This window comes from Macrosteles quadrilineatus, unplaced genomic scaffold (genome assembly GCF_028750875.1).
Source record: "Macrosteles quadrilineatus isolate MER2022 unplaced genomic scaffold, UCM_ALF_1.0 Scaffold_9__3_contigs__length_116548681, whole genome shotgun sequence".
Classification (NCBI taxonomy): Eukaryota; Metazoa; Arthropoda; class Insecta; order Hemiptera; family Cicadellidae; genus Macrosteles; species Macrosteles quadrilineatus.
Genome location: NW_026542602.1, coordinates 41,819,070 through 41,846,775, shown reverse-complemented (window position 1 = coordinate 41,846,775; position 27,706 = coordinate 41,819,070). Strand labels below are relative to the sequence as shown.

At 30.4% G+C, this 27,706-nt stretch overlaps 2 protein-coding genes and 1 long non-coding RNA gene across 4 annotated transcripts in view; 1 reads left to right on the top strand and 2 right to left on the bottom strand.

Moving 5' to 3' along the window:
- LOC129001963 (uncharacterized) overlaps positions 1–27,706 on the top strand; it is a 367,836-nt gene that overhangs the window by 303,837 nt on the left and 36,293 nt on the right. The gene's annotated exons all lie outside the window — the stretch shown is intronic.
- On the bottom strand, positions 21,553–22,872 carry LOC129001965 (uncharacterized). Its single transcript, XM_054429416.1, has 2 exons — positions 22,764–22,872; positions 21,553–21,879 (listed from the first exon to the last, which is right to left on the bottom strand). Exons 1-2 carry the CDS (start codon positions 22,866–22,868, stop codon positions 21,652–21,654), a joined length of 333 nt encoding a protein of 110 aa, XP_054285391.1. The 5' UTR covers positions 22,869–22,872; the 3' UTR covers positions 21,553–21,651.
- Positions 23,865–26,110, bottom strand: LOC129001967 (uncharacterized). Its single transcript, XR_008491516.1, has 4 exons — positions 26,055–26,110; positions 25,241–25,353; positions 24,805–24,973; positions 23,865–24,047 (listed from the first exon to the last, which is right to left on the bottom strand). It is a non-coding gene; the product is annotated as an uncharacterized LOC129001967 (long non-coding RNA).

Below are 27,706 nucleotides of genomic sequence, written 5' to 3'. Positions count from 1 at the left end.
CTAGTGGCTAGGCTATCAATACAAAAGCTGCACTAGGATAAAAATCATAAGCGTGAATTCAACACGGTGGCCACCAAAATTCCGCGTTGTTTTACTAAGAACTTTTTCCTTCCGTCCCCATGTATGCGGTTTTAAAAATAGATTCTAAACGCACTATATACCCAATGATTGAATGACATCATACTTTACAAATACTTTATACCAAGTTTAAGAACATCACATACCTGTATGGGCCGGAACCGTAAACTGGAAGAACTCCAGCCAAAAGACCAGTAACATCGTGAATTCCCGAAACTGTAAGTCTTGGAATGTTTCCAATTATCTTAGCGTAGAAAGAAGGCACCGTGACAATGACGTAGTTTATATCTAGTTTGGATAGTTCCCAAATTGTGCCGTTGATAACTCCATTAAGTCTGGAAAATACGTAAAATAATTTCTCACACCATAAATAAATTGTAATACTAACTTACCTGTACGTAAAAATAAAGCGAATCTTGCCAGCTTGGTTTAATATTTCCCCAACTATATGAATTGCAACCAAGTATTCATTACATCATTATATGACGACCCACACTATTTCATTGACGAAGTGGGCTATTTCAAGAATAGAACGTTTTGAATTTAGTTGATTTTTACCCAACCACCACCAACCCAGTTTCATAAACACTCTCTGTCGTCTGACTACATGAATAATTTACCAAAACATAAAGTATACCTAATAAATCATTCGTTTACCTGATGGTTTTCCTTTCAGCCAGTTGGTCCAAATAAAAGTCCAGAGGGTCTAGTAGTGCAATGCCATGTGTGTTGTTTGGTTCAGTGGAACATTGCAGAAACCTTAACGCAGACTTGTACAAGCAGTCGGTTATGTTTATAATAACTGGGCGCCATCCCACTTGCGAGTCTACCAATATAAACATATATTTTTGTACGTCCACTTTTTTATGTAAATTTTCTCTTTTATGAGGAATAAGAATGATAGGAACCAGAAAAACTTAATTGTGTCAAGTGTAATTCCTTTGACTTCTATGCATTCTCAATATTTCGTGTATTAGTCCATCGTCTCTAAACAAGAGGGTGGCAACCTCAATTCAGTAATAAATTAAAAAAGATACTTATATTATGATGTAAAAATAGAGATCACCTCTGAGATATTTATTTCAATTATCTCAATGTGTTATTTACTACGTCAATGAAATTACGTACCTAATTAAAGTAAATGTTATTCTGCATTTTTATTTAGAAGCATGTGCATTATATCTAGAAAATTTAGTGGTAAATGTTAATTGAGAAATACAATACTTCAATTAAAGTATTATTGAAAGTTACTTAATTTCCCAAGGCCATTTTTTGGTTGAGTCTTAAAACCATAAAAAGTTGAAGGAAAATTAAAAAGTTTTGTACGATTACAAAATATAATATTCTCATAAAAAAATAAACTGTATCAAGGAAATTTTTTATGGTAAAGTTTTTCGTTGGTATGAAATGGGTAAATAAAAACGAATTACCTCATGTTACCACATAGATATAGGCCTAGTTTATTGTACAGAAATAATATAACTTAGGTGCAATTAATAATATAAACTTAAAATATTATAACTTAGGTAATATTATAACTTGTACATAAATAATATAACCTACTAGTTAGTGAAGACTTAGCAAAAATATTTTTTAAGATTGTTTTATTTAATTAATAATTTTAAGACTCCAAAAATATGTGACAAATTTAACCAGAACATGCATTACAATAAAAATATTTTTATCATAAAAAAAATTGCATGCAGTTAATTTTAAAACATAAGAATAATTCTTATATACATTTAGTGCTTAATTCAAACCCCTCAAACGTCTTCAATTTTTGGTATCCATTTTTCTTAAACTTAAACATAAATTACATTATTAAAGTCATGAAGTGCAACTTGTGTATTTCTCTTAAGGTGATTAACCAAATAAAAATATTCACAAGAAATATCAAAATGACGTCAGTGTTTGAATTTGCTTAAGTATTGGTATTGACGAATTCCCTATGAAGTCAGGCCGATTTCTAAGGGCTTTTCCATACTTGCTCCAAAGCACGCGCGTTAAATTTAAATGAAGTTGATTGCATATTTTGAGTTTTCAATGCACAAATTAATTAAAACTATAACAGCATCACATACAAATTTACCTTTAACGTTATTTGAATAGCCAGAAATATAGCTATCCTCTATATTGTATTGATCCACCAAATCTTCTTTTGTGAGTGTGACGATTGAGAGTAATCCAATGATCCATAAATGCCTGTAGATGTAAAAATAACGTTATTAATTTATAGTTAATATTGTCATTTAGAATCTTTGGTAATATCAGAAGCACAATGTTAATTGTTTGAAATGGCCAATAACTATTTGAGTTAAGTAGCAGTACTAGTTTTATTTTTCAGCATAGGGTCAAATTAATTAATCTACTTTAAAGCCAATAAATCGTATTTACACCATCGGGTTTATGTATAATGTAAAGAGGTAGTTATGTGATATACTTTTAATATTTCTTCATGCGTTTAGTATAAAAAACGCATTTCATTGATAGGTTTCAAATTTAAATGACAAAATCCTAAATTAGGCATGAGTTATAATTTTTTCTTGCAAAGTAATCCAAATGGGTGGCCAACTTTTTAAAATCATGAATCAAAATAGTCAAATGTAAATTCAGGTATATATATTACGAAATCTAATTAAAATGTTTGAAATATATTTAATTATTAATTATATTAACTGAATTACAGTTGCATCCAACAGTGCAAAAAAACATCATGCAATAAAACAACCTACCAGCTTTAATGTTCTAGTATTGAAATATAAATATTTCCACACTACAGTATAAGCAAAATATATTTTTAAACTTGTCTTAATTAAATTCCTTTGATAGAAAAATCTCAAAAACAAACCTTATTTGAAGGAATTGAAATGCAAACTCTTAATATTTAGTAAGAACAGCATACATAAATAAAGCAATCTTGAAACGTGAACAAATCGGAACTCTCAACAGGAAAACTTAAAACCACTCACCAACAAAACATTGTCACTGGGTAAACCTACTGAGTAAATAAACAATTTTCAGGTATCATTAGTTAGATAAGTGTTATCGGAGAAATGTTGATAAGGTACACTCCAATAACAACAGATACTAAAGTGACTTTTATCACATAATTACTTAAATTCAGGTGTGGCTCTTCAGTTATCTTAATGCATGTCGTTCTCAATCAAAGTTGAATGGTTCTCATACGTCAATCATGAAAAGGCTGACTATAAAGTTGGTGTAAGGAAAGAATGATTTTTAAAACAGGATTTTTGTTTGCTTGTTAAATTATTGAGGATACATGTTATTATAGAAAACTAGCATTTTTTGCAAGCATGTTTCGTAAGCATTTAAAGATCTACCAACATTATGTTTGCATCAACAATTTATTACATTTTTATACAACTTTTTTATGAGTATTCTTTACTACAGGGAATGATTTATATTGAAAATATCATTTTAATATCCACCACAATAGGTTTAAGTTCATGCATTTATTGTTGAAAGCCTCTCAGTTTTCTTTTGGGTCCCAAATAAATTCTAACGTCCTTTAAAAACAAATTAATATCTCAAAATTTAAATCAATGCACAAATAAAATGCAAGTGAAATAACCTTTTGTACATAAGTTTTCATGTTGATATGATAAAGATTATCAAAGGTAAAATGTCATAGGGATTGTATATGTCATATATAGCTGAAATAACCAGACGTTACCGGTTCATGGGAGTTCAAAGTGCACACGTAAACTGGTTTGGTTTGTATGTTGAGGTTTCGCCAAGCAGTATTGGCACTTAAAACTATCGGTTAACTTTAACTGAACTGTTTGAAGATCAATCTTCAATCAAAATGTTTGTGACTATCATCCATAATGGGTTAGCTGCATCCAGCAGAACTATCTGTTTAAAGTATTCATTTCAGATTTCAGATTGTTCTATTTCCCATTCTCAAGCAGCTAGTTTAGTGATAGTATTCAAACATTTTCTAACCCTAGTAGTTGATTTTTGTGTAACAAATGTTCGTATGTCATATATAGCATTTCCGTCCATTGGTTACCATTAAAGCACCGAGCATTGTTTCAATATTCCTGGCGATAAGTGTTGGTTAAACAGTAATTAACCAAATTACCCTTTGTTTTCATTATCAACATCCAATTAATATTTCCCCCTTATGGACACGCCCACATTGGGCTAGCGTTATTAAAGGGAATAATAATTTTCCAGCTCCATACTCACATTCTACTTACTTTGAATTGTCAGGTTTTTCTAGCTTCTATTTTGTACGATCAAATGATGTATTGGATCCATAATAACTTTATATTGTGCATATATTTTGGACCAGTAAACCAAACAGACTTGGTTGATGCTGTTATTAAATATTTAATCAATTATTTTTTTTTTTTTACAGGTAAGGATATTTCATTCGATTCATCTGACAAAGGTTAGTCAATTTAGTTTTGACTGAAAATGTAAACAAAATAATAAAACCTAAATAGTTAATTGCAAATATAAGCCGATTACCTATTCATTGGCTGATTAAGTTCACGTGCCACCTACAGTAATAGTACTTGCCTATAAGGAAATTTACTAAAAGTTGTAAGTTTGAGAACAAAGTTAAATTAATATAAATCGTAGCTAACGAAACAGAGCTCTTGTAACAAAAGCTCAACGTAACGAACACATTTGTATCTCAGCTAACGACTGTAATAACGACTTTAGGTGTTTTTACAGCATTAGGAAAAAGATATAAAGGCGGCAATTTTCACAGTAAAATTCTTCTGAATGCAAAGATAAAAAACTCTTTTAATTTTTTAAGTACGACTTCTAAATTTGTATTCTTGTTTTGAATATACGAGACACAAAAATATTTTTGTGTAGGTATGCCATTATCAAAGTAATTTTAAGAAACATTCAAAATTCTTTAACTTTATATTATGAGAAACTCGTTACATAAATGCGATTCGATAGGAGTATATTTGTACATATGTTCAAAATTATTCATACAATACCTTTGTAAAGAACGCATTATTGACAAATAATATTGTAAATTGTTTTATTGCGTTGTGTTTTTTTTATTACATTCTTTCATGCAATTTGTTCTTGAGTTCTTATGAAAATATAAGTGTCACAATAATATATCATTTCTCATACTAAATCCTTGTGAGTCCTTGTAAATCCTTGACTACTTTATTTTGTAAACGGTTAACTCACAAATAACTACTTATAAGTGTTTTTGTAATGTATCAGTTTTAAGATTTACTGAAATTTATTGTCATAAAGTGATATAAGGTTGGATATATATGAAAATTACATGGTAGGATTGAATTTATAGATGAGTAACCGAGATTAAATTTGCGTTGGGAATATCCGTCCCCATAACAGATGTTCTATGCTATAATTTTTAATCTACATCCTACATAAACCTATGTGTTGCTATTCTGTCGAAAATAACTCTGTTAGTTGATAGAAATGGTATATTATCTAAAACTATGAACTAAGATTCCATGTTTAAATAAAGTATCAATAAACCATGTTTTTCATTAATTTCTTACAAAACGATGGCTTGTACAGATGTTATAATTGTTATTATAATGCAATTTTGTATTATTTGATCAAACACTAGTTTATCATAACCTTAATTATATGATCAGATTATTACTAAATTTTAAAGATATTTTTAGGTGCCAGAGTATTAATGACCAAGACATAAGTTCTTTATGGCTGTGTTTATAAACACCTCTAAAATAACAACAGATCTAAAATTGTTTTCATCTACGAGATTTTTTGAGTGCTACCTATCAAGAGTAATGTTTGCTGACAGTAAGATAGAATTCGTACCCAGATATTTCTACTGAGTTTTTGGATAATTGATGCACCCAACAAAAAGTTCCAGTAACTAGACCAAGGTTTAGACCGATTCCATACAGGAAAATAATAACTGTTTATGACAATGTGATATACAATGTTGTAACAATAAATCCGTGAATAATTTATATTACTGTATTAAAAACGGTAAGGTTTTTAAATGAATGAATGTTACTGCACAAAAACATTGATATACATTATTCATTCTAACACCATATTAAATTCGAATAGTTTTATTAAAAACGTTCATCAACATGTCTCTTTTTCCTTGATGAAGCTTTTAAGGTTGGCGTGAAAGAATCCAATCAGAGACTGGCCTCGTGGGAAGGACTTGATATTGGAGATCCATCAACGGCGATCCAATCTTGATTGGAATTACAATTCTTCCATGTTACGTATATTTCAAACTCGCGTAAATTTAAAGTGTAATCTAAATTAAACACACTTTAGCTGGTTTTAATATCCAACACAGTATAACATTTTGACTCTCAAAACGTCTTCTAAGTGTTACAATTCTATTATATCACTTACCCATACAAATGTAATGTAAAATTTTATACTGTATAATATTTATTGTATGTATAATGAAATATATTATATTTTATTAACTTAGCGGTAACTGTTAAACTTTAAGTATTTGATTGTATATTTACTAAATCACTACAATATAAGTGCTTTCATTTTAGTGAGTTAATAGAACCATTAAAACATAAAATCAATCACATGCAATATACGGTTATTTTTAAATTACAGGGAGTTTGTGCAGAGTTTTGTTAAAACATTTTAGTTATCTAAAAAATCGTTTAACTGCTTCGGCAACGCTCCCAAAAACAATATTACACGCACGACATTTAACTTTTTGTTTAACAATAAAATTCATTTCTTGAACTTCAGTTGAATTAAAAATGCACTTTTGGAGGCTAAATTAGGTTAATAGTTTAACGTTTCAACCAGTATTACTTAATGAATCAGCTTTCAACAATAATTGTCAAAATTGCTACGTTGTAAACAAATCACTAAAAAACTTAAGAAGTTAATTTTGATAGCAAAGTATTCAGTAAAATATTCTATACGCCACCACTTCGTTTCGACATACTTTAGGAAGGAAGAATTGCAAAAAATATTTTCAAAGTTTAATTTATAGATTGAGGCAAGGCTGCTGGGGGTATGAATAGGCTATTAATACAATACAAACGTCTAAAGATCTACGTTGAACCATAGTCAATGGTTGAACCTTCTGTATATCATAAAAATTTAATAAAAGGATATGAAATCATACCATAGGATTTTTACGTTATGGATATGTAGGTTGTAAAATTATATCATCACGCTATTCGTACGATATTATAGATATAAAAAACTAGTAACTTATTATTTGTCTTCCATCTGTCTCAATCCTTAATTTTGGTATGCTTAAGTCTCCTAAAAAAGTAGTGTATGGGACCTTTAGGAACCACACGTAACCTAAACGGGAAGATCAAACAGTAACTTAATGCTAGTGCCAATAGACCATTAGTGGGGTTGCACTGTCGTGTAGTGTTATGTGTTTGATGCTTGTAGTTATTAGCTAAGATTACTCTATTAGGTTTACAATCAATACTAGATTATGTTATGTTAGAATTCTTAAACATAATTTAAAAAGATATATTGGGTTGTTATAAATTCTGCACGTCAATACTATGATCCTTAAATGTGTTTTAGGAACGTTAACACACTTTTTAGAACAAATAAACTCCTTGAGTAGAATCACACAAGAAAAGAGTGAATAAATTATACTAGTGGCCTAATATCAAATATTTTACTGGATATTATCTTCAGAATCCTACTCGTATTACATATACACTGCAAAACCAATGTTTTTAATTAAATATTTCTAGGGGTTTTATGTAACGAAGAATGAAATTTCTTTATACGTGTAGTAATTTTTTACATTTTCGAACTCTTTTAGTCTTATATTCGAATTTTACTCATAAAAGACTTTTAGGAGCTACTGAGGAACTATATTTATTGGTTAAATTCATACAAACATTAAGGACCTTTTGTTTTATTTGATCTGTGTAAGAAATTTATTCCTCTAAATGTTTGTTGTTAATAAATCCATATATTCATCGTAGGATGACTAAAGATTGAATCTAAACCTGTTATAATCCCACACAGATATTTACAGACCCCAGTCCGTTGGAAATACATAACTTCCTTCCCGGATGTGGTATTTCCTGTAGAGATCGTCCACGGTTCCAGATATTGAAATTCTAATCTTATTACCCACTTTTGATTCAAAAATCTTCAAAGCAACATTGTATCTGCATCAAACAAACTTTATAAGAACACTATAAAACATTTAGTATTTTTTGTCTAACACCTATTACAAGTTTTTAGTTCAGTTGTCTTTGGGGTTTTAATATAAAGTGTTATTGGATGCTACTAAAGCTATATAAAACTTATTTAAGTCCTAAGAGCAGTGCATTTAATTATATTTAGAGACTAAATAGAGAATTAATTTTCCATACAAACGAAACACGCCAAACAAGTTTAATGCATTTGCTAATTGAATGCATTTAAATCCTTCTCAAAGGAACGGAAATAGAACGGTCAAAGTTTGGATTAGAAGGACTACTGTAAAAGTTTCTCAATAGTTGAATAGATTTAAACTTATATTTCCGGTTCAACCAATTTCCGGTTATACGAGTTTCGTAGATAAAATATATTAATCTTAGTTTACTATCTTGGGTTTCTACTAACCCGTATACGTTACTAAATAAAATATAAATCACTATTTGTTTTAATAGAGAAAATTACTCCTACAACACTGAAAACTCCATAGTTTTTTTTTTTTAATGCGGAACATTGTCATCATGTTTTATATAGAGATGAAAAAAAAGCATTCAGGGAGTGTGGTGAAGACATCTCATAACTCAATCAATACTAGATTATGTTAAGTTGAATTTCTTAAACATGAATTTAAAAACATATATGGTGTTGTTATGAATTCTGCACGTCAATACTATGATCCTTAAATATGTTTTAGGAACGTTAACACACTTTTTATAACAAATATAACTGCTTGAGTAGAATCACACAAGAAAAGAGTGAACAAATTATATTAGTGACCTAAATACAAATATTTTACTGGATATTATCTTCTGAATCATACTCGTATTACATATTAACTAAAGTAAATACACATAATTTTATTTATAATAAATATTTATATGGGTTTGATGTAACTAAGAATTACATTTCCTTATTCGTTATTCGTATTATTGGTAAAGTCATAAAAATTAAAGGCCCGGTATACCATAGGGTTAATAATACTATTATTATTCCTCCAGTTGATTTTTCGTGAATAAACTTAAAATTTCCCTCTTAATGTTTTGTTGTTAATAAACCCAAATATTCATCGTAGGCTGACTTAAAGATTCAATCTAAACCTGTTAAAATCTCACCCAGATATTTTACAAACCTCAGTCCGTGGGAAATACATAACTTCCTCCCCGGATGTGGAATTTCCTGTAGAGATCGTCCACGGTTCTAGATATTGAAATTCTAATCTTATTACCCAGTATCGATTCAATAATCTTCAAAGCAGCATTTTATGCAGTATCAAACAATTTTTATCAGTACATTATCAAACATTTAGTTTGTTTTACCAATATTAAACATTTTAAGTTCAGTTTTTTTTTGTTTTAACATGAAGTTTTATTGGATGCTATTAATCTATATATATAAAAGGCAAAGCCCTCACTGACTCACTGACTCACTGACTCACTCACTCACTCAATCACTCATCACTAATTCTCTTACTTCCCATTTACCTAGAAGGCTGAAATTTGGTACACTGATTCTTTAGGCATTAAATAGGAAAACTAAGCTGTTTTTATTCTGATCGGACTCTCAGGCTCTGCCCCAGTGGCTCTGGAGTTTCCCATGTTAACCTTTGAGTACTCATATTTAAATGGAATTAATGAATCTTAAGAGCTGTTTCAATTAAACAAGTTAGTTCTGTTCTATGCTTATCAATAGCATTAAAGTCACAAGGATTACCAGGAAGTAAGAAAGAGTGAGTTACAAGGTGCAGCACTATTATTTCTTTTACATTTATGACAACAGCTAATTTGCAACCCAAAGGTGAGTGAGAGTAGCGAACGAGCTAACCCGAAGGCAAGTGAGCGCAGCAAACAAGCTCCAACCTTAAAGTGAGTGAGCGTAGCGAACGAACTCCAACCAGGACTTGATTGAGCCATGCGAACGAGCTCACTTATAAAGTTAAACGGGGCAAAGCCCGCGGGTACAGCTAGTGCTATATAAAACTTATTTAAGTACTAAGGGCAGTGCATTTCATTATATTTTGAGAGTAAATAGAGATTTAATTTACCATGCAAACGAAACACGCCAAACAAGTTTAATGCATTTGCTAATTGAATGCATTTAAATCCTTCTCAAAGGAACGGAAATAGAACGGTCAAAGTTTGGATTAGAAGGACTATTGTAAAAGTTTCTCAATAACTGAATAGGTTTAAACTTATTGTTTCGGTTCAACCAATTTCCGGTTATACGAGTCTCGTAGATAAAATATTACATTTTATGATTTTTATATCTTAGTTTACTATCTTGGGCTTATACAAATAAAATATAAATCACTATTTGTTTTCATAGAGAAAATTACTCCTACAACACTGAAAACACCATAGTTTTTTTTTTATGCGGAACATTGTCAGCATGTTTTATATAGAGATATGTTAACGATAAGAGTATTTTAACTTGAAAATTTAACAGGATTTCATTTTAGTACGAATAGTACTACAATATAAAAAATATTCTACTGCAATAGACGAATTACTGAAACATGTTGTCTTGTGCCTCATAGATACATATATAAAATGCATATAGGAAACGACATTTGCTGCCTGTGTCTCTACCAAAAGTCTTTTCACACTTTGGAAAACCTAAAAATACTTATTAAATTTATTTACTAAGATTGATTCCCCATTTATAAAGTAATGCACAAAATGCAGAGCCTAGGAAACAGTCCTATAGTGGCCATTGGCTGAATGGGATATTAATTAACAGCTTTGTTTAATAAACATGTCTGCCATAGTCACTAACAAGACTCCAAAATCGCGCCACTCATCCTACATTCATCCTTCACTCATATTTGGGTTACAATACGCACATAGTGGGTTCCCTATCTAAAATAATTGATAATTGTTATTTGTAACTATTAAAGTTATCTTTTATGATATATTAATATAATTTCAATATTAAACATGGTTTTAAGAAGAGATAAGAGATATTTTTACTTTTCTAGGTAGAGGTAGGAGGGACTTTAAGGAATCTTGTTTAGTTTAAGGAAGCCACTAATTGCAGTGTGCCACAAGATTTATCTCTAACTAAAAGCCAGGTACTACTTGTCTCTTGTCATTTTGTAAAACTGGTTTTACAGTACAAACAATTAAAATGGCTAAATGAGAGTGTTTATTTACCAAACTATGTGAAATATTATTCAACTGTTTAGGGTAAATCCGCTATGTTCACCTGCATTTTAGTGGTTGTTTTAAACTCTGTATGAACTTCATATGTTTATAATGCATTTTTATAAATGTTAAACCTGTTTTTTTTTATTCTCACTTAAGAGTTATACAACTATAAACATTGATGAATAATGAGGTTTACACCTTTAAAATATTTCTAAAATTTTTTTTCAACTGAATATTTGTTTTATTTCATACAATACAAATTTCGTGTTTAAATAAAACGAATTATTTTATTGCGTAGCAGATTGCCTAAATGGAATTTAACTTTTTGTTAGGATTAGAACATCATCATGATAAAATAATCATTATGGGCATTAAAATAATGTACATTGCATATTGGAATACAACAGATTATTAGTGTAAAAAAAATCATTGATCTAAAAGGTATTTAGATTCTAAATAGTGGTTTATTAATAAATAAATTGTAAAATAAATAAAAATATTTTTACAAACAAATTATTTTATGAACCTTTTTGAATGGTAAAATAACTTAAATTTTATCCATCGAATGTGGTTTAGTTTAAATCAAAGAAAGTTTACTCTAAGTAAGGTTTTCTAAAAAGGTGGACATAATTTACCTAGGAATTTCTTGGGTCAAAGTAAGCAAAAAGGTTTATATAAGCATAAGTCCCATCTCGTTCCGACTCTCTGCGTTTTTTTTTTTACAAAAAGCATTCAACCTTTTTCGGTTGGTACTAAGAAACCATTAAAGTTATCTATTATCATAATATATCAAGTACAATTATGATAGAAAACCACACCCCAGTAGCAGTTCCAAGTAAAGCAATTAATTCTGCAAAATATTAAAAATAAATTTAATGAAACATTATAAGAAAGTGTAAATAAATTACAGCAAACCCTACAAAGCTTGAATAACAAAGGCCTAACGTAATGGCTCAATTTGTATCTCGCTCTAATAACGAGAACGCCGTTACGTAAATTTGTTTTTACACCATTAAAGAATAAATGTCAACGACGCTTTTTAGAATAAAAAGGCTTCTCGAATGATAACGAGGACAGAAACCATCTCAGTCATGATTAAATATTACAAAGTGTTTAAGTTCGTCTTCTTTAAACTAAATTTTATTCTGTATGTTGATAAGTTTTGAATGTAAAGAGAATTCTACAATATATTGTAAAAAGAACCCAAAAATGCTCTAAAATCTATGAGATTCGTAATAAGGTACTATAAGTAAATGTGTTTCAGGTTTTCAAATATTGTGCTCGATACTATAATAAACACACTGTTAGGTATAAAGCGTTTTATAGCTGGACAGTTGACACTTTTGTATAAAATAGTGATTTAAACAATTATTTCGTTTCCAATATAAAAAGTAAAATTCTACAATATTATAGGTACATAAACCAAAGAAATATTGTTGGATAATTGTTATTATGTAAACTGATTGTTTCAAACACTTTTATGCAGAAACAGGCCTAAAATTGATAACTAAACCAACTATTTCATTACAAGTATACTATCAAATCAAATCAAATCATCTTTATTTTGCACAGAAAAAAACTGTATAATAGTGTCACAAGAATATATAATAAAACTAAATTATAAATGCTGTTAGAACTAAAACGTAACTGAACAGTAACTATAATTGTAAATTGAGATAAGTTGTTCAGATTTAATCATCGGTTGCGATAGTTTGCCATGTAATTGCTTTCCAAAGCTGTAAATACTCATTTACCACCTAAATATACCGCAAACTGTAGTTACACCGTAGCACAGCAACACGGGTCGGTGATTGGTTTTATGCGATTGAATGATCAACTTTCATATTTTAAACTAAGTATAATGCTTTAGGATATTCAAAAATCTCATATATGTATGTATATGTATTTATTGTATTCATAGTTATTTATTTAGGTCTATGGAGTACTAAGTAGCTGTTTGCTCGCAATACCTGTAAACATGGCCTTATATTCTATCTAAACTATTGGATGCACAAATATGTATTTCTCTTGCAGTTTCGGAATTTATACTGGATACTGGTGGTAGTTTAAAGTTTTCTAGGTTGGTGATGGCAACATTCGTGTAAATAATTACTTGCAGTTTAGCATTGTATCTCACTTGCTTTTATGAAATGTATATATTGTTGTATTGTGTCACACTAAAGTTAAAAAAGCTAAATTACAAAAGTAGTTGGTAACTGTTAGTAGAAAACGCATTTTTACCAAGAATTGAAAAAAAAATTTAGGTATTCAAAATGTCATGAAATTTTAAATTTTATCTGGACATTATATAAGAAATTTCATTGTTAGAAACCCCTAGGTGTTGGTTTATTTTTTCCAAGGAAGTGAGGCACGAGTTCTGCATTGTTTTTCACATTTCTCAGAAAAGACCTTGGGGTTGCGGCACTATAATTTGGATAAAATGTTTTGGCGATTTGGAAAGATTTGAACTTGGGACCTCAGGGACCGAAGTCACGCGCTCTACCACTAGACCACCTCACTTCCCCACTAGATGTCAATAGATTTTAAATCAATAAAAACTTCTAAACTCAAGCAGATATGTATGCAGATATTAAAAGATACGAGATCACAGTGGAAAATCGGTTTCTTTCTCGCAGGATATGTAATTTCCTCCAGCGATAGCCAACCATCCTGGATATTGAATTTCTAACATTTCATCCTACGTCGGTTTATAAATCTGTAAAGCTATGTTTGCAACTGTTTGCCCCATTGATTGCATCTTACACAACTGAAACTCCTCAAAGTTTGTTAATGTAATTGTTTTTTTTTTTTATTCTGCTTTTACCTACAACATACATTTGACGACTTGTTACACCACACATCGAATTATCGAATACAGTTTGAGGTAACCATTTATGGTTATAAAGAGTCATATGGTTCATAAGTTTTTATTGTTTTAATATACACTTTCTAACTAAATATAGTAATAGTTCACGTTTTAATAGGAAATTATATTTACGGAAGCCCGCGATGGCCTGCCGTAACAGTCAGTGTCAGCTACAGCTGATCCAGCTCGACATCCTTCGATCCTGTACAGGGCTGCAACCTGTTCAAATTCCGGGTTCAAATTCCACCACCAAAGGATTTTATGCAAGTGATAATTCTGCGACTTTCTACCTCTATCCTGATTGGAAATAATGTGTAAAACGGTTCCAGGATGGCCCTTGCATCTTAAGATAGCAAGTGAAAAAAAATATGAACTAATATGAAATATACAAAACATTTTGTCTGCTTTTTCTTCCTATTCAAACAAAATTGCCCGTCAAATTTAAAATGTAAAATAGGTAATCAAATTATCACCTTTAACATTCCCCAGGTTTAAGAAAACACATTAAAACATTATAAACATTATAACATTAAAGCATAGGATAAGTAGGCTTAAAAAATATTCATGACGAATGAAAGTTAAGGAGTTATAATTTTTAATTCCTTACATGATATTTTCTTGTAATAACTAATATTTCCATTCCGCAAAACTAACAGTATGAGAGATTTTGTAATACAAATTGCTATCTAAAGAGCTTCCTACTCAACCTACTCAAGATGGGAGAAATTCTTGGAATACAAACGAGTTAACTTGGCAATATTTCCTTATTTACATCGTTGCATTTTCTGACAAAACTAGAACCGAGTGTCGTCTTAGAAGATCTTACTTAAGGTTAAAACGGAACTGTTTATGATACAACTGTTTAATACCAAAAGCTAAGGCTGTAAAAATACAGTTTTAGTTTAATTTGGGCGTAATTTGATATTATGAAAACGAAATATTCGACTTATGATAGCAGCAGTACTATATTTGAATTGAGTTTATTTACCACAAAATAAAATATAAAATAATCTACAATTTATATTGTTTCGTATTGCCCAAACATGTTTTTATTATTCACTATTTTTTTTTGCATGCACATAAATAAGCACCCGAGACGAATTTCTCTCAGTTATAAGTGCATGGAGTAAGAACTCTCATTTACACAGAGGAATCAACTAATTGTAGTGTCAGACAAGTTGCTTCAGGCCTGTAGTAAGATGTCTTGTGTTAACATTGTTGTGAAACCTTTTTATGCTTAGAAAATACATAAAGTTTTCTTGTTTCCTCATTTTTTAATTTTTTTTTCGACTAAGTGAAAATAACAATATATTTTAACGAATTACACAGTTTCACTTGAAATATGTACTTTTCAAAAAAAAAAAAAGTTTAAATAACCATAAATGTTGATCAGTCTTTTGCTCCCATGCAAAAAATAAATGTTATCAATGGAAAATTATTATTATTTTAGATAAGTTGACGTTAGTTCCTTGGAACTAGCCAAATACAACCCATTTTCTTCATTTAGTACGACTGAGAGCAGTCTATGCCACTGATATATCTGCCAAAGCCCTAAGTCCGGTGACATCATACAGGACAGACCTAAGTGTAAACCTGTCAAATGTACTGTCAGCAGCCAACTCAGCTGTCGTAACCCTGACATGGGCTTAACCTTGACGTTGGTACGCTCCTGAAAATCCGTGTCAAATATTGCATTCACATGTAAAACATTTTTAATAATTTTTAAAATAATTAGTTTGTAATCCAGGTAATAATTTTGATAATATCATGTTTTCTTTTGACTTTCTTGACGGATAACTTTTGCATATAGCCAGTTACATGTTTGATTATAATGGTTAGGTTAGGTTAGTATTAATAATAAATATAACTATTAACTTCAAACAAACACTTTTATACATACACATTATAGAGTACAATATAAATAAGTATGCAGTATATTGGGTTTTACATCTAAAAAAGTAACACCAAGAACATTGAAATGTACATTTCGATTTAGAAAAATACTGATAACAGATTAAAATAATTAACATAGGTTCTTTGTAAGGCTATTCAGTCATTTATGTCTATGACAAGAATGTATTAGCTAGGACCCAGGACCTATATGCTAAGCAATGATTGTTTAGTAACAACATAATTATTAGTACTTTTCGAAAATACAATGCTACATGGCTGCAATAATATATCACAACTCATACTAGTCAGGAAAATACTAAAAATAATTCAGAAAACTTCTTACGTAGATGAAAAATTAAAATACAGCCATTGCCTTTGTTATACCATAACGTATTTAGGATGTTTCATGCAAAGTTAATAAGTTTATCTTATAATGCTCAATGAGAAAACATGTTTTGAAAATAGTAGTATAGTAATATGATATACATTTTAGCGCATTTGTATTGCATCATGGTGAAATTTGAGGTTGAAGGTGTTGAAATGAACTAAGTTATTGTGACACAAATCCAATCTATTTTCTCCAAATGAATGAACCATGTATGATAAACATATGGTTTATGTGTAATGATGTTTCTCGCTGATTCCACAACACATTAGGTTTTCCAAGACCTCATTGATGATAATTTAAATAGGTTAATTAAGGAAATTTGGAAGATGGAATTCATTTTCTGTTACTTTAATCATTACATTTTCAATACAGTTTGCATCTTAAGATATTAAAGACTAAATAGACTAAATGAAGTATTTGTGGTAAAACGTTCAACCAAATCAAAATAATGCATCATACAATCAAACATAATGTTTTGTTCCCTATAAACGGAAAGAATGTACATAAAAGTTACTTAAACCAATCAATAAAATGTATTTAATGTGTAAAACCTACAAGTCTAACTGCTTTGTCACCTTATATGAAAGTTATATTTACAATAATTAATAATATTGTTGTTCTTGAATATTCTTAGAACCATTAGTATATTGAACGAATTCGTATAATTTTAAGAACCAAGTATTAACCTATTTATAATATGTATCCTATATGGATAGAAAAACGGAATTGTCAATTCTTTGTATACTGATACGGCAAAAAAACACTGGTGCACTGGTTGATACTCTAAACGGAAAATGTACATTTTCGTTTGGTTTGCAAGATATCAAACATACAACCAACTTAATTTATACTGAGTGATTTACAGTGTTCATGCTAATACACTTCACTACTTCATATCAATCTTACTTGATTACCTCATGTATGCATAGCATTACAGTTATGCATAGCATTGTTGTCAAGGCTAAACACACCAATGTCGTCTGTCAACACTGACATTGTCTATTGAGTACACCATTAATTAACATTTGAATAGATTGATTTGTTTAATGCTTAATGTTCAGGAGGAACGTTAATTAACAGAAGAAGTAAATTTTGCTGTCTGAATTGGTAATTTGTAATGGTTTTATTGTTCCGTTCGGTGGTTTTCAGGAAATGGTGCTATCTTGGGTAAATGGAGACTTGCATAGGGTACTACACGACCGATTGCTTAAAAAAAAAACTCGTTTTTAATTCTCAAAATTATCAGACGAAACTTATAGGTAAATTTGGATTTAAAATTTATTTTGGCCCAAAACCCTTTGGATGTCGTAATGCCACTCTCATGACATGCAGTCATTATAACCACAGAAATTACAGTTTTGTAAAGATCAACTCTTTACAAAATAATGTGTATATAATACCAATTTTAATATACATCTTCAATAATAGTCTAACGCGTTTTTTTTTAGGAAATTATACCAGTTTAAACACCTCATATGCACGAAGAGGCTCATGCCCTTGTTTAGACTAAATGTACGAATAGTTACAAATGTTTCCTAACAAAGACACAAAACTTACTTTAAAATCAGCTTCATGTTAAGATGCCTACTTAGTTTATCACACTAAAACGTCTAGCTAAGTCAAAAAATTACTTAAACTATTAGGTTAAGTAAAGATAGTACGTCGTAAATAATTAATATTAATAATATTAAATAATAATATATTAATAATATAATTAATAAATTATTCGTGTTAAGACAACAAATTTTTATAAAAGGTTTTTTAGGACTAAATAATATCATAACTATATTAATGATTGCTGAGCTATAACGGATATTTTTTGTGGATTTAATCACTTTGCTTAAAACTTGCCATGTTTTCTTTCACTTCTCAAAATTGACCTTTAGATTTATTTAAATATTTAATATACAATTAAATCATTGCAACTTTACTTAGACCCTTGTTTTTCTAGTTGACTTCAACAGTATTAACACCAATAATTATTGGAACTTTGAACGAGAGTTTTATACTCCAAAATATATTATACTCTATGGTCTTCTACTAAATTAATAGAAACATTTATTCAGGCTGAGTAACATAACAGTTCAATAATCTTAAATTATACATTTATATGTGTATATTCTTGTTTCTGTGCACTGTTGCGTTCTATGCATAGGTACGATTGCCTTAGGCTGTACGATATGGTAACTACTTCTGGGACGCATGCAAATACTGCATAAGATAACTACAGTTACAGCTGGAAATAAACGGGGATTATACGTAATGTTGAGTTATTTACACCTACGAGGAATAAAAAAAAATTACCATTGTTTACATACTTCAAATATACAATAAAACAAGTAATTCACTTAAACATAGCAGATTTTTCAAAATATCAAAGGTTTTGTCTAATGAATGATGTTTGCGATGCATTATACACACTTTGAAGCGTCCAGTGGATAAAAAATATTATAAAAGTTGGTTCAACCTTTGCCCACCTTTTTATAAAAATGCGTACATTTTTGTTTATACAATGCTTTTCTACACACATAATGTATTGAACATAATAGATGTTATCACTTCCATTTGATTTATTAGTGACTAAACATAAATAGGGCCAAAGGCTCTTAGTTACAATTATTTACCTGTGCAAACTCCTCAAACAGATTTATTATAACGAGCCTGTTGGTCTAGGGGTAGAGCCAGGGGCTTCAGAGCCTGAAGTCCCGGGTTCAAATCCCACCAATCACCAATGGATTTATCCATGTGATAATGCCATGATCCTAAAACCTAGCGTCCTAGGATATGAAGGTGGGGCTTTACAAACAACCTAATATTACAAGATTCAGTGTCATCAAGTAACACACCTTATTGTTACAGTGAGTGTGTTTCCAAGATTACAAACAAATTAGTGTCTTTTCCGCATTTACTTGACAACACTGCCAAGATTAGAAGCGCCTGTTGTCTTACAGGCTAAGAAGATTAACTCCAAGTTACAAAGGACTTAACTCCCACCTACTTGCACACATGGCATGAAATAAACTTCTTTAAAAAATCATTTACAAGGAAATCATCCGTATTGTTAAATAATTTAAGTAAAATCAGTTTAACAGATTTGGAAGTAAAATAACGTACCATATAAGTTACATATACTGCTATTTGTTTGTAGAAAATTTACTTCTTCCAAAATACATTATGAAATGTTAGACTACTGTAAACAATAATATCAAAAAGTAGTGTAAAGTAGTGCAATAGTTTTTTTGAGTGGATTATTAATATACGAAAAATATAATTTACACATTTAATTTTAATTTTAATTATAACACATTTATCATCAATAATAACAATAAAAAAAACCATTCCATAATTGCATTGCTTTAATTTTTTTTTTCAAGATTGGTTTCTGTTAGTTTATAACGTGTGGGGAAAGTTTTTTCATAGGTTTAAGCAAAAGAAAACATATAAAGTCTAAAACCATAATTTCACGTCACCATTTTGTCAATTAACTATTATTTAAATTATCAATTATTTGAGATGGGAACACCTCCTAGGTACGTATTTCAACCCAAATATTGGTTAATTGCAAGAGTAAAATGGTCTGAGATTATCTATGTAGCATTGTTACTGACTAAGATCAGCTGTTTCAGTAGTTAGAACTATTAATTTAAAACACAGTAATCAGGAACAGCTGGGACCACTTTCAAACCATCAAAACATTACTGACTTTTCTCAGGATCGAAAAGATTCTGTATCTTTTGAAGATAAACAAAATAATAATTCGAACAAAACTAAATATCACATTAGCCGATAATATTTATTATGAGACAACAACTAGAAAGAAAGTGGACTTTGACAGGAAGATATGATTTATGTGAATCTCTGCTGCAGTAGACTCTAGGGACTGTAGATACTAGTTCTTCTCACGCAATGCTCCGGGGTTATATTTTATTCTTTGACAAAACAAAGTTATATCTTATAAGAAGATTTATTTGAATGTATTCATTGGAAAGGAAAGGAAATACATGTAAAGCCAAACTTCCTCTGCCAATCTCAGATAGCCTACCTATTTACGATATTTACTATAACAGATTTTTAACGTAGAACAACAGGCGCCAGCCGGGTTATTTTTGTTATTTAAGAAAACTGAAAGATCTATCTTAAAGTGTAATTAAAGCCTTATGACATAGAATGTCATTTCAATGATAGTTAGCTATTTCAAACAAAATTTGAGATATTTACCTATTTATCATTACCAAATACTTTATCTACCCTATGTAACTACTCGTTGTGAATCACCCAGTATTATATTATCAAAAATAAATGTACTTTCCCCTTAAATGATTACATTTATTGAAACCTAACTAGCAAATTAGTTTTCTTTGGCAAATACATCACAATTACAACACAGTTGAGCATACTAATTACGATCTAATGGTAATAATATTTGGATTAAATCTTAAATCATAACACAACAATGGGAATATTGTATCTAATTAACACTAATAACAATTAGCGATATGGTATTTCATGTTATACAATGATAAACACTTTTAATAGAAAGCTTTTGATTTTTGCAAATACGTAGAGGTCGAACCTTGGCCATTGAACATTCAAAAATGCTGACCTTTAGGGTACGAACAAAAATATTTTCTTTAGTAAGGGAAATTTCCAATAATCTAAAATGTTACTGAAGAATGTATATATTTTTGTTTGTAATGTTTATCAGATTGACTGGTTTTTATGTCCATTATTCTGATGAACAATTTTCCATATAGTTATAAAACTAAATCATTTAATACAAATAGGAAAACACTATTATTGTTTAGAAAACACATAATTTCTTGTTCAATGAGGTGTTACTACGTCAAAACAGATTATTTACGCTCGATTAACTATCTTGGGAATATGAAAATTAAAAGGCAACTATAGTTTTGGACAAAACACTATTTATTGTTTGTTAAAGTGTTTTTACATCAGAACAAATTATTTATTGGTAACAAAATTAATACTATTTTATCCAAGGACCAATAATAACTGAGCAATACTACGTGAAAGATTAAAACATTACTAATACTATTTCACTGGAGCTATCGGTTCCTTATGTAAGGACAAAAATAGTTTACGATTCATCAACAAGTATTCGCAGGGACGTTGCTAAACTTTACAAAAAAGCTTACTAGGTCGGAAACGCCATTTAGAACGACTAGTCTTGGATTGGCTGCGGAGATGACGGTCCTGCGTAGGTCTTCCTTAATTTGGGGACGACTCCGGGCGAGGATCTGCTGGGCGGCGTCCTGTAGGAAATCCTGAACTGTTGCACCCAGGGAGCCACCTCCTAGAAGGTGTTCTAGGGAAACCTGGAGGCAAAAAATTTCAATCGTTGAATCATTTACTAAATAATTTATAAATCAGTAAATTTTGTTAAGAAATGAGATATTTAGGTAAATTCTTTAAAGGAAGTCCATACATTTGGTGACGTAACTATTCTCCACGAGATAATGGATATCAAAAGGTCATTGGATCGTGTATAGAAATATTATTGCAAGGTTTTCATACTGTGCATAACTTAGTTACATAACGGATATCTTTCATTTGTTCTGTAACAAGAAATACAATTAATTAACACAAAATAATCTGAATGAGTAGTAATTTCATTTCATTAATAATTGTTTTGTCATAAAGCGTATCTTACCATTGTTTACTCTCTAAGAATAATGTTTTTTTTTTAAGTCCAGACAACCTAATCCCTAAATTGTGGCATACTTTTTAAAAACGAAATTTTCAAACCCCCGGAACGTTATCGTTAATACTTGGAAGATTTTTACTATTAACAGTGATTTGGCTTTTACAAATATGATTTTATTATTAGTAGCTCCAGTTTTGTATGGTTACTAATTACCTACTTTTTAGTAAGGAACATTTACTAAAATAATAGTGAACTTTTCTGTGGATTCTATCTTGTATTGACTGATTGAAAAGTATATATTAACCCTTAAACTTAAATATACCAACTAAAACTTGTAGGGTATAAAGTTATCATTTACTTACACACATTGAATTAGAGAAAACTCATGGAAGACTAAATTACTGAAATGTAAGGGTTTTGATCTCGAGTAATACGCGTAAATTTCAACCTTAAAGGTTCGATATACGTTATTTTTTACAGGAATCGGTTATAAACTTCTAAGACGTAGTCATTGGTAAATTAAAACGTTTTTCACATGCCTTCTCACTGATTTACCTTAATTTCTTTCGGTGAAAAATCTACATCGAAGGTTGACATGTAGAAACTCCCATTTTGGTATGTTCTTAGTCCCATGGAAATGGTTACACTAGTGTTATACATTTCAATGCTGAAAAAATATGTTACAGGTATATGAGTGCTTAACGTAATTTGATAGTATTAATATTTAAATATCAGTATCAATTGATATACAAAAAACACGTTTATATTTCGTATTGAGTTTGCTAGGACAACTGCTTAAGACAACTCTTTAAACTGTGGCAGTAGACTTACGTACGCCTTAAATGTGAATCTCGATCTCTTAATAAGAAAAACGACTTGCTCAAAAATAACTTGCCAATACTTATTCTGAACGAATTTTGAACAAGTCTAATCCTATTTAGACCTATATAGCGTGCTAGAATGTGAAGAGCAATTTTAAGAGCGTTGAGTATTTCATAATAGATAAACTATGGTATCAGCTATTTCTGATAGTCTTTAATGGTTTACATTTCCAAATGCAATAATCAGCAGAAATTTCCCAACCCTTTTTGTGGACATTTTACATTCAAATCAAATGGCAACGCAGGAAACCTCTTCTTTAGTCCAATAGAACAGCGAAGGTCAACATAGATTTTCTACAATTGATTGCAGCTTCAAAAGTAATATTTGTGTTGCATCTGAAATAATATTGCGTATTTTCACCCTGCTAAAATATTTGGCTTAGGATTTTGAATAGTATTACCCATTTTAGATTATCTTAGAAGGATAACTTATTCAATTTCAATTACTTTCATGTAAACGAATTTAAAGTATGTGTGTATAGGGTCTTTTATTTTAACTATATGCTCTAGCCCTGGATTGTTTTTACATAAATTTAGGCTAAGATATCAATACAGAGGCTGCATCATTATCAATAAGAAACAAATAATTGGTGATTAATGGGAATTGAACATGGCACCAATAATGTCCACGATGTATAAGCTAGCTCATCTCCGTCCCCATGTACAATGTATCGGAAATACATTCTAAACGCACCGTGTGCCTAATAATAGAATGAGATTATACTTTCCATACATTATTATACTAACATTTAAAACATCGCCCACATACCTGTATGGACCAGAACCGTAAACTGGAAGAACTCCAGCCAAAACACCAGTGACATCGTGAATTCCCGAAACTGTAAGTCTTGGAATGTTTCCAATTATCTTAGCGTAGAAAGAAGGCACAGTGACGATGACATAGTTTATATCCAGCTTAGATAGTTCCCAAATTGTACCGTTGATAACCCCGTTAAGTCTGGAAAATACGTAAATTAATTTATCACACCATAAATAAATTGTAATACTAACTTACCTGTACGTAAAGATAAAGCGAATCTTGCCAGCTTGGTTTAATATTTCCCCAACTATATGAATTGCAACCAAGTATTCATTACATCATTATATGACGACCCACACTATTTCATTGACGAAGTGGGCTATTTCAAGAATAGAACGTTTTGAATTTAGTTGATCTTTACCCAACCACCACCAACCCAGTTTCATAAACACTCTCTGTCGTCTGACTACATGAATAATTTACCAAATCATACTTAATACTTAATACTTAATACTTTTTATGAAATGGCGACCACATATAGGTGGTATTTTAAGCCAAGTATGAATGGAGATGAGTGTAGGATGAGTGGCGCGATCTTGTAGTCTTGTTAGTGTTTACTACTATCCACATAATGTGTGTTTAGACATTCCTTAGACACAGCTGTTAATTAATAGCCCATACAGCTAATGGCAACTAAGGGACCTACAGTTTATAGTGGAATCCAAACCACATTTTTTGCCTTGGTATATACGAATTGGTCTAATTATCAGGATAGCACTGCGGGTAGTCTTAGTACTCACTTTTGCGGACGATATTCCACACCAGGGAGTATCGCATTCACAGTGCATGCCAATAAATATCCACAATTCGTGACCTCCTAGTAGCTGGATTACAGGACGACGCCACCCGTCCCAGTCAAAAAGTATAAAGTATACCTAAAAAATCATATGTTAACCTGATGGTTTTCCTTTCAGCCAGTTGGTCCAAATTAAAGTCCAAAGGGTCTAGTAGTGCAATGCCATGTGTGTTGTTTGGTTTAGTGGAACATTGCAGAAACCTTAACGCAGACTTGTACAAGCAGTCGGTTATGTTTATAATAACTGGGCGCCATCCCACTGGCGAGTCTACCAACATAAACATATATATTTGTACGTCCACTGTTTTTGTTAAATGTAAGTTTCCTCTTATATGAGCGGTAAGCATTGTTTTAAAGCTACCACAAAACATTAATTGTGTCAACGGTTATTCCTTTGATGCCATGCATTTTGAATATTTCTGGCACTGGCCTAAAAAAATAGTCATAAAAGAGCAGCAAACACATCTTAATACAATCTTTGAGTTTCAAATGCACAAATTAATTAAAACTATAACAGCATTACATACAAATTTACCTTTAACGTTATTTGAATAGCCAGAAATATAGCTATCCTCTAAAATGTATTGATCCACCGAATCTTCTTGTGTGTGTGCGATAATGGAGAGTAATCCAATGATCCATAAATGCCTGTAGATTTAAAAATTAGGTTATTATGTTATAGTTAAGTATAATAATTCAGGAACTTTGGTAATTAGGTAAGCAGGATGTTAATTGTTTAAAATGACCAATAACTATTTAAGAGTTAAGTAGCAGTACTAGTTTTATTTTTCAGCATAATTTCAATTGATAAATGTACTTTAAAGCCAATAAATTGTGTTTATGTATAATGTAAATTAATATGTGATATAATTTTAATATTTCTTCATGCGTTTAGTATAAAAACGCATTTCATTGAACGGTTTCAAATTTAAATGACAAACTCCTAAATTAGGCATGAGTTATCATTTTTTCTTGCAAAGTAATGCAAATGAATGGTCAACTTTTTAAAATCATGAATGAAAATGAATGACAATGAATGAAAAAGTACCTGTTGTATTTGAAAAGAACAATAAAGAATTTTTCAATTCAATTCAATTCAAATAGTAAAATGTAAAATCATTAATATTTTTTTATGAAATAAGACTGATATGACAAATGTTTGAATTATATTTAATTAATAAATTATATTAACTGAATTACTGTTGCATCTAACGGGACAATCAAACAACCTACTAGCTTTAATGTTCTAGTATTGAAATATAAATATTTCCACGCTACAGTATAAGCAAAATATATTTTTAAACTTCTCTTAAATCAATTCCTTGGATAGAAAAATCTCCAAAACAAACCTTTCTTCGTAGGTTAAAATTGAATTGCCAACTCTTAAGATTTAGTAAGAACAGCATACATTTAAACAAAGCAGTCTTGAAACGTGAAAAAAAACGGAACCCTCAACAGGAAAACTTAAAAGCACTCACCAACAAAACATTGTCACTGGATAAACCTACTAAGTAAAGAAACAATTTTCAGGTATCATTAGTCAGATAAGTGTTATCAGAGTAATGTTGATAAGGGACACTCGAATTACAACAGATACTAAAGTGACTTTTGTCACTTAATTACTTAGATTCAGGTGTGGCTCTTCAGTTATCTTAATGCATGTCGTTCTCAATCAAAGTTGAATGGTTTTCATACTTCAATAATGAAAAGGCTGGTCATAAAGTTTGTGTAGGGAAAAATTTATTTTGAAACAAGGATTTTTGTTTGTTTGTTAAATTATTGAGAATAAATATTATTATAGAAAACTTGCATTTTGTAAGCATGTTTTGTGAGCAGTTAAAGATCTGCCGACATCATGTTTGTATCGATAACTTATTGATTTTTACACAACCTTTTTAAGTATTCTTAACTACAGCGAACAATTTATATTGAAAATAGCATTTTAATATCCGCCACTATAAGTTTAAATTTATCAATTTATTGTTGAAAACCGCGTTTGAAATTTTTTGAAACTCAACTCTCTTTTGGGCACCAAATAAATCCTAACTTCCTTTTAAAATAATAAAAGGATTTATATCTGTATTTGATGTTTTATATCAGTGCATTTATATCTTAACTTTTAAATCAATGCACAAATAAAATGCGAATGAAATATATTTATGTTTTATATCAGTTTTCATGTCGATATAATATAGCTTATCAAAGTTAAAATGTCATAGGGATTGTATATGTCCTATATAGCTGAAATAACCAGACTTTACCGGTTCATGGGAGTTCAAAGTGCAGACGTAAACTGGTTTGGTTTGTATGTTGAGGTTTTGCCAAGCAGTGTTGGCACTTAAAACTATCGGTAAACTTTAACTGAGCTACTTGAAGATCAATCTTCGTGGGTTAGCTGCATCCAGCAGGATTATCTGTTTAAAGAATTCATTTATGATTTAATTTAATTTAATTTAATTTATGATTTCATTTAATTTAATTAATGATTTCATTTAAGATTGTTCTATTTCTCATTCTCAAGCGGCCAGTGTAGGAATATTAAATGTATTCAAATGTATTCCAACATTTTCTAACCCCAGTAGTTGTTATTTTGTGTAACGCTTGTTCATATGTCATTTAGAGCATTTCCGTTCATTAATTACCATTAAAGCACCGAGCATTGTTTCAATATTCCGGCGATAAGTGTTGGTTAAACAGTAATTAATCAAATTACCCTTTGTTTTATCAACATCCAATCAATATTTCCCCCTAGTGGACACGCCCACATCGGGCTAGCGTTATTAAAGGGAATGATAATTTTCCAGCTCCTCACTCACATTCCACTAACTAAGATTTTACTAGCTTCTATTATGCACGGTCGAATAATAAATTAGATCCATAATAACTGTATATTAAGCATCTATTTTGGACCAGGATAACAAACAGACTTGGTTGATGCTGTTATTAAATATTTTATCAATTACTTTGTTGTTACAGGTAACGACATTTTATTCGATTCATC

Coding starts and splice junctions, on each gene's coding strand:
- LOC129001965 (XM_054429416.1), bottom strand. CDS start 22,868: ATGTATAACACTAGTGTAACCATTTCCATGGGACTAAGAACATACCAA. Junction 21,880..22,763: donor TTTCACCGAAAGAAATTAAG/GTAAATCAGTGA, acceptor TTTTGCCTCCAG/GTTTCCCTAGAACACCTTCT.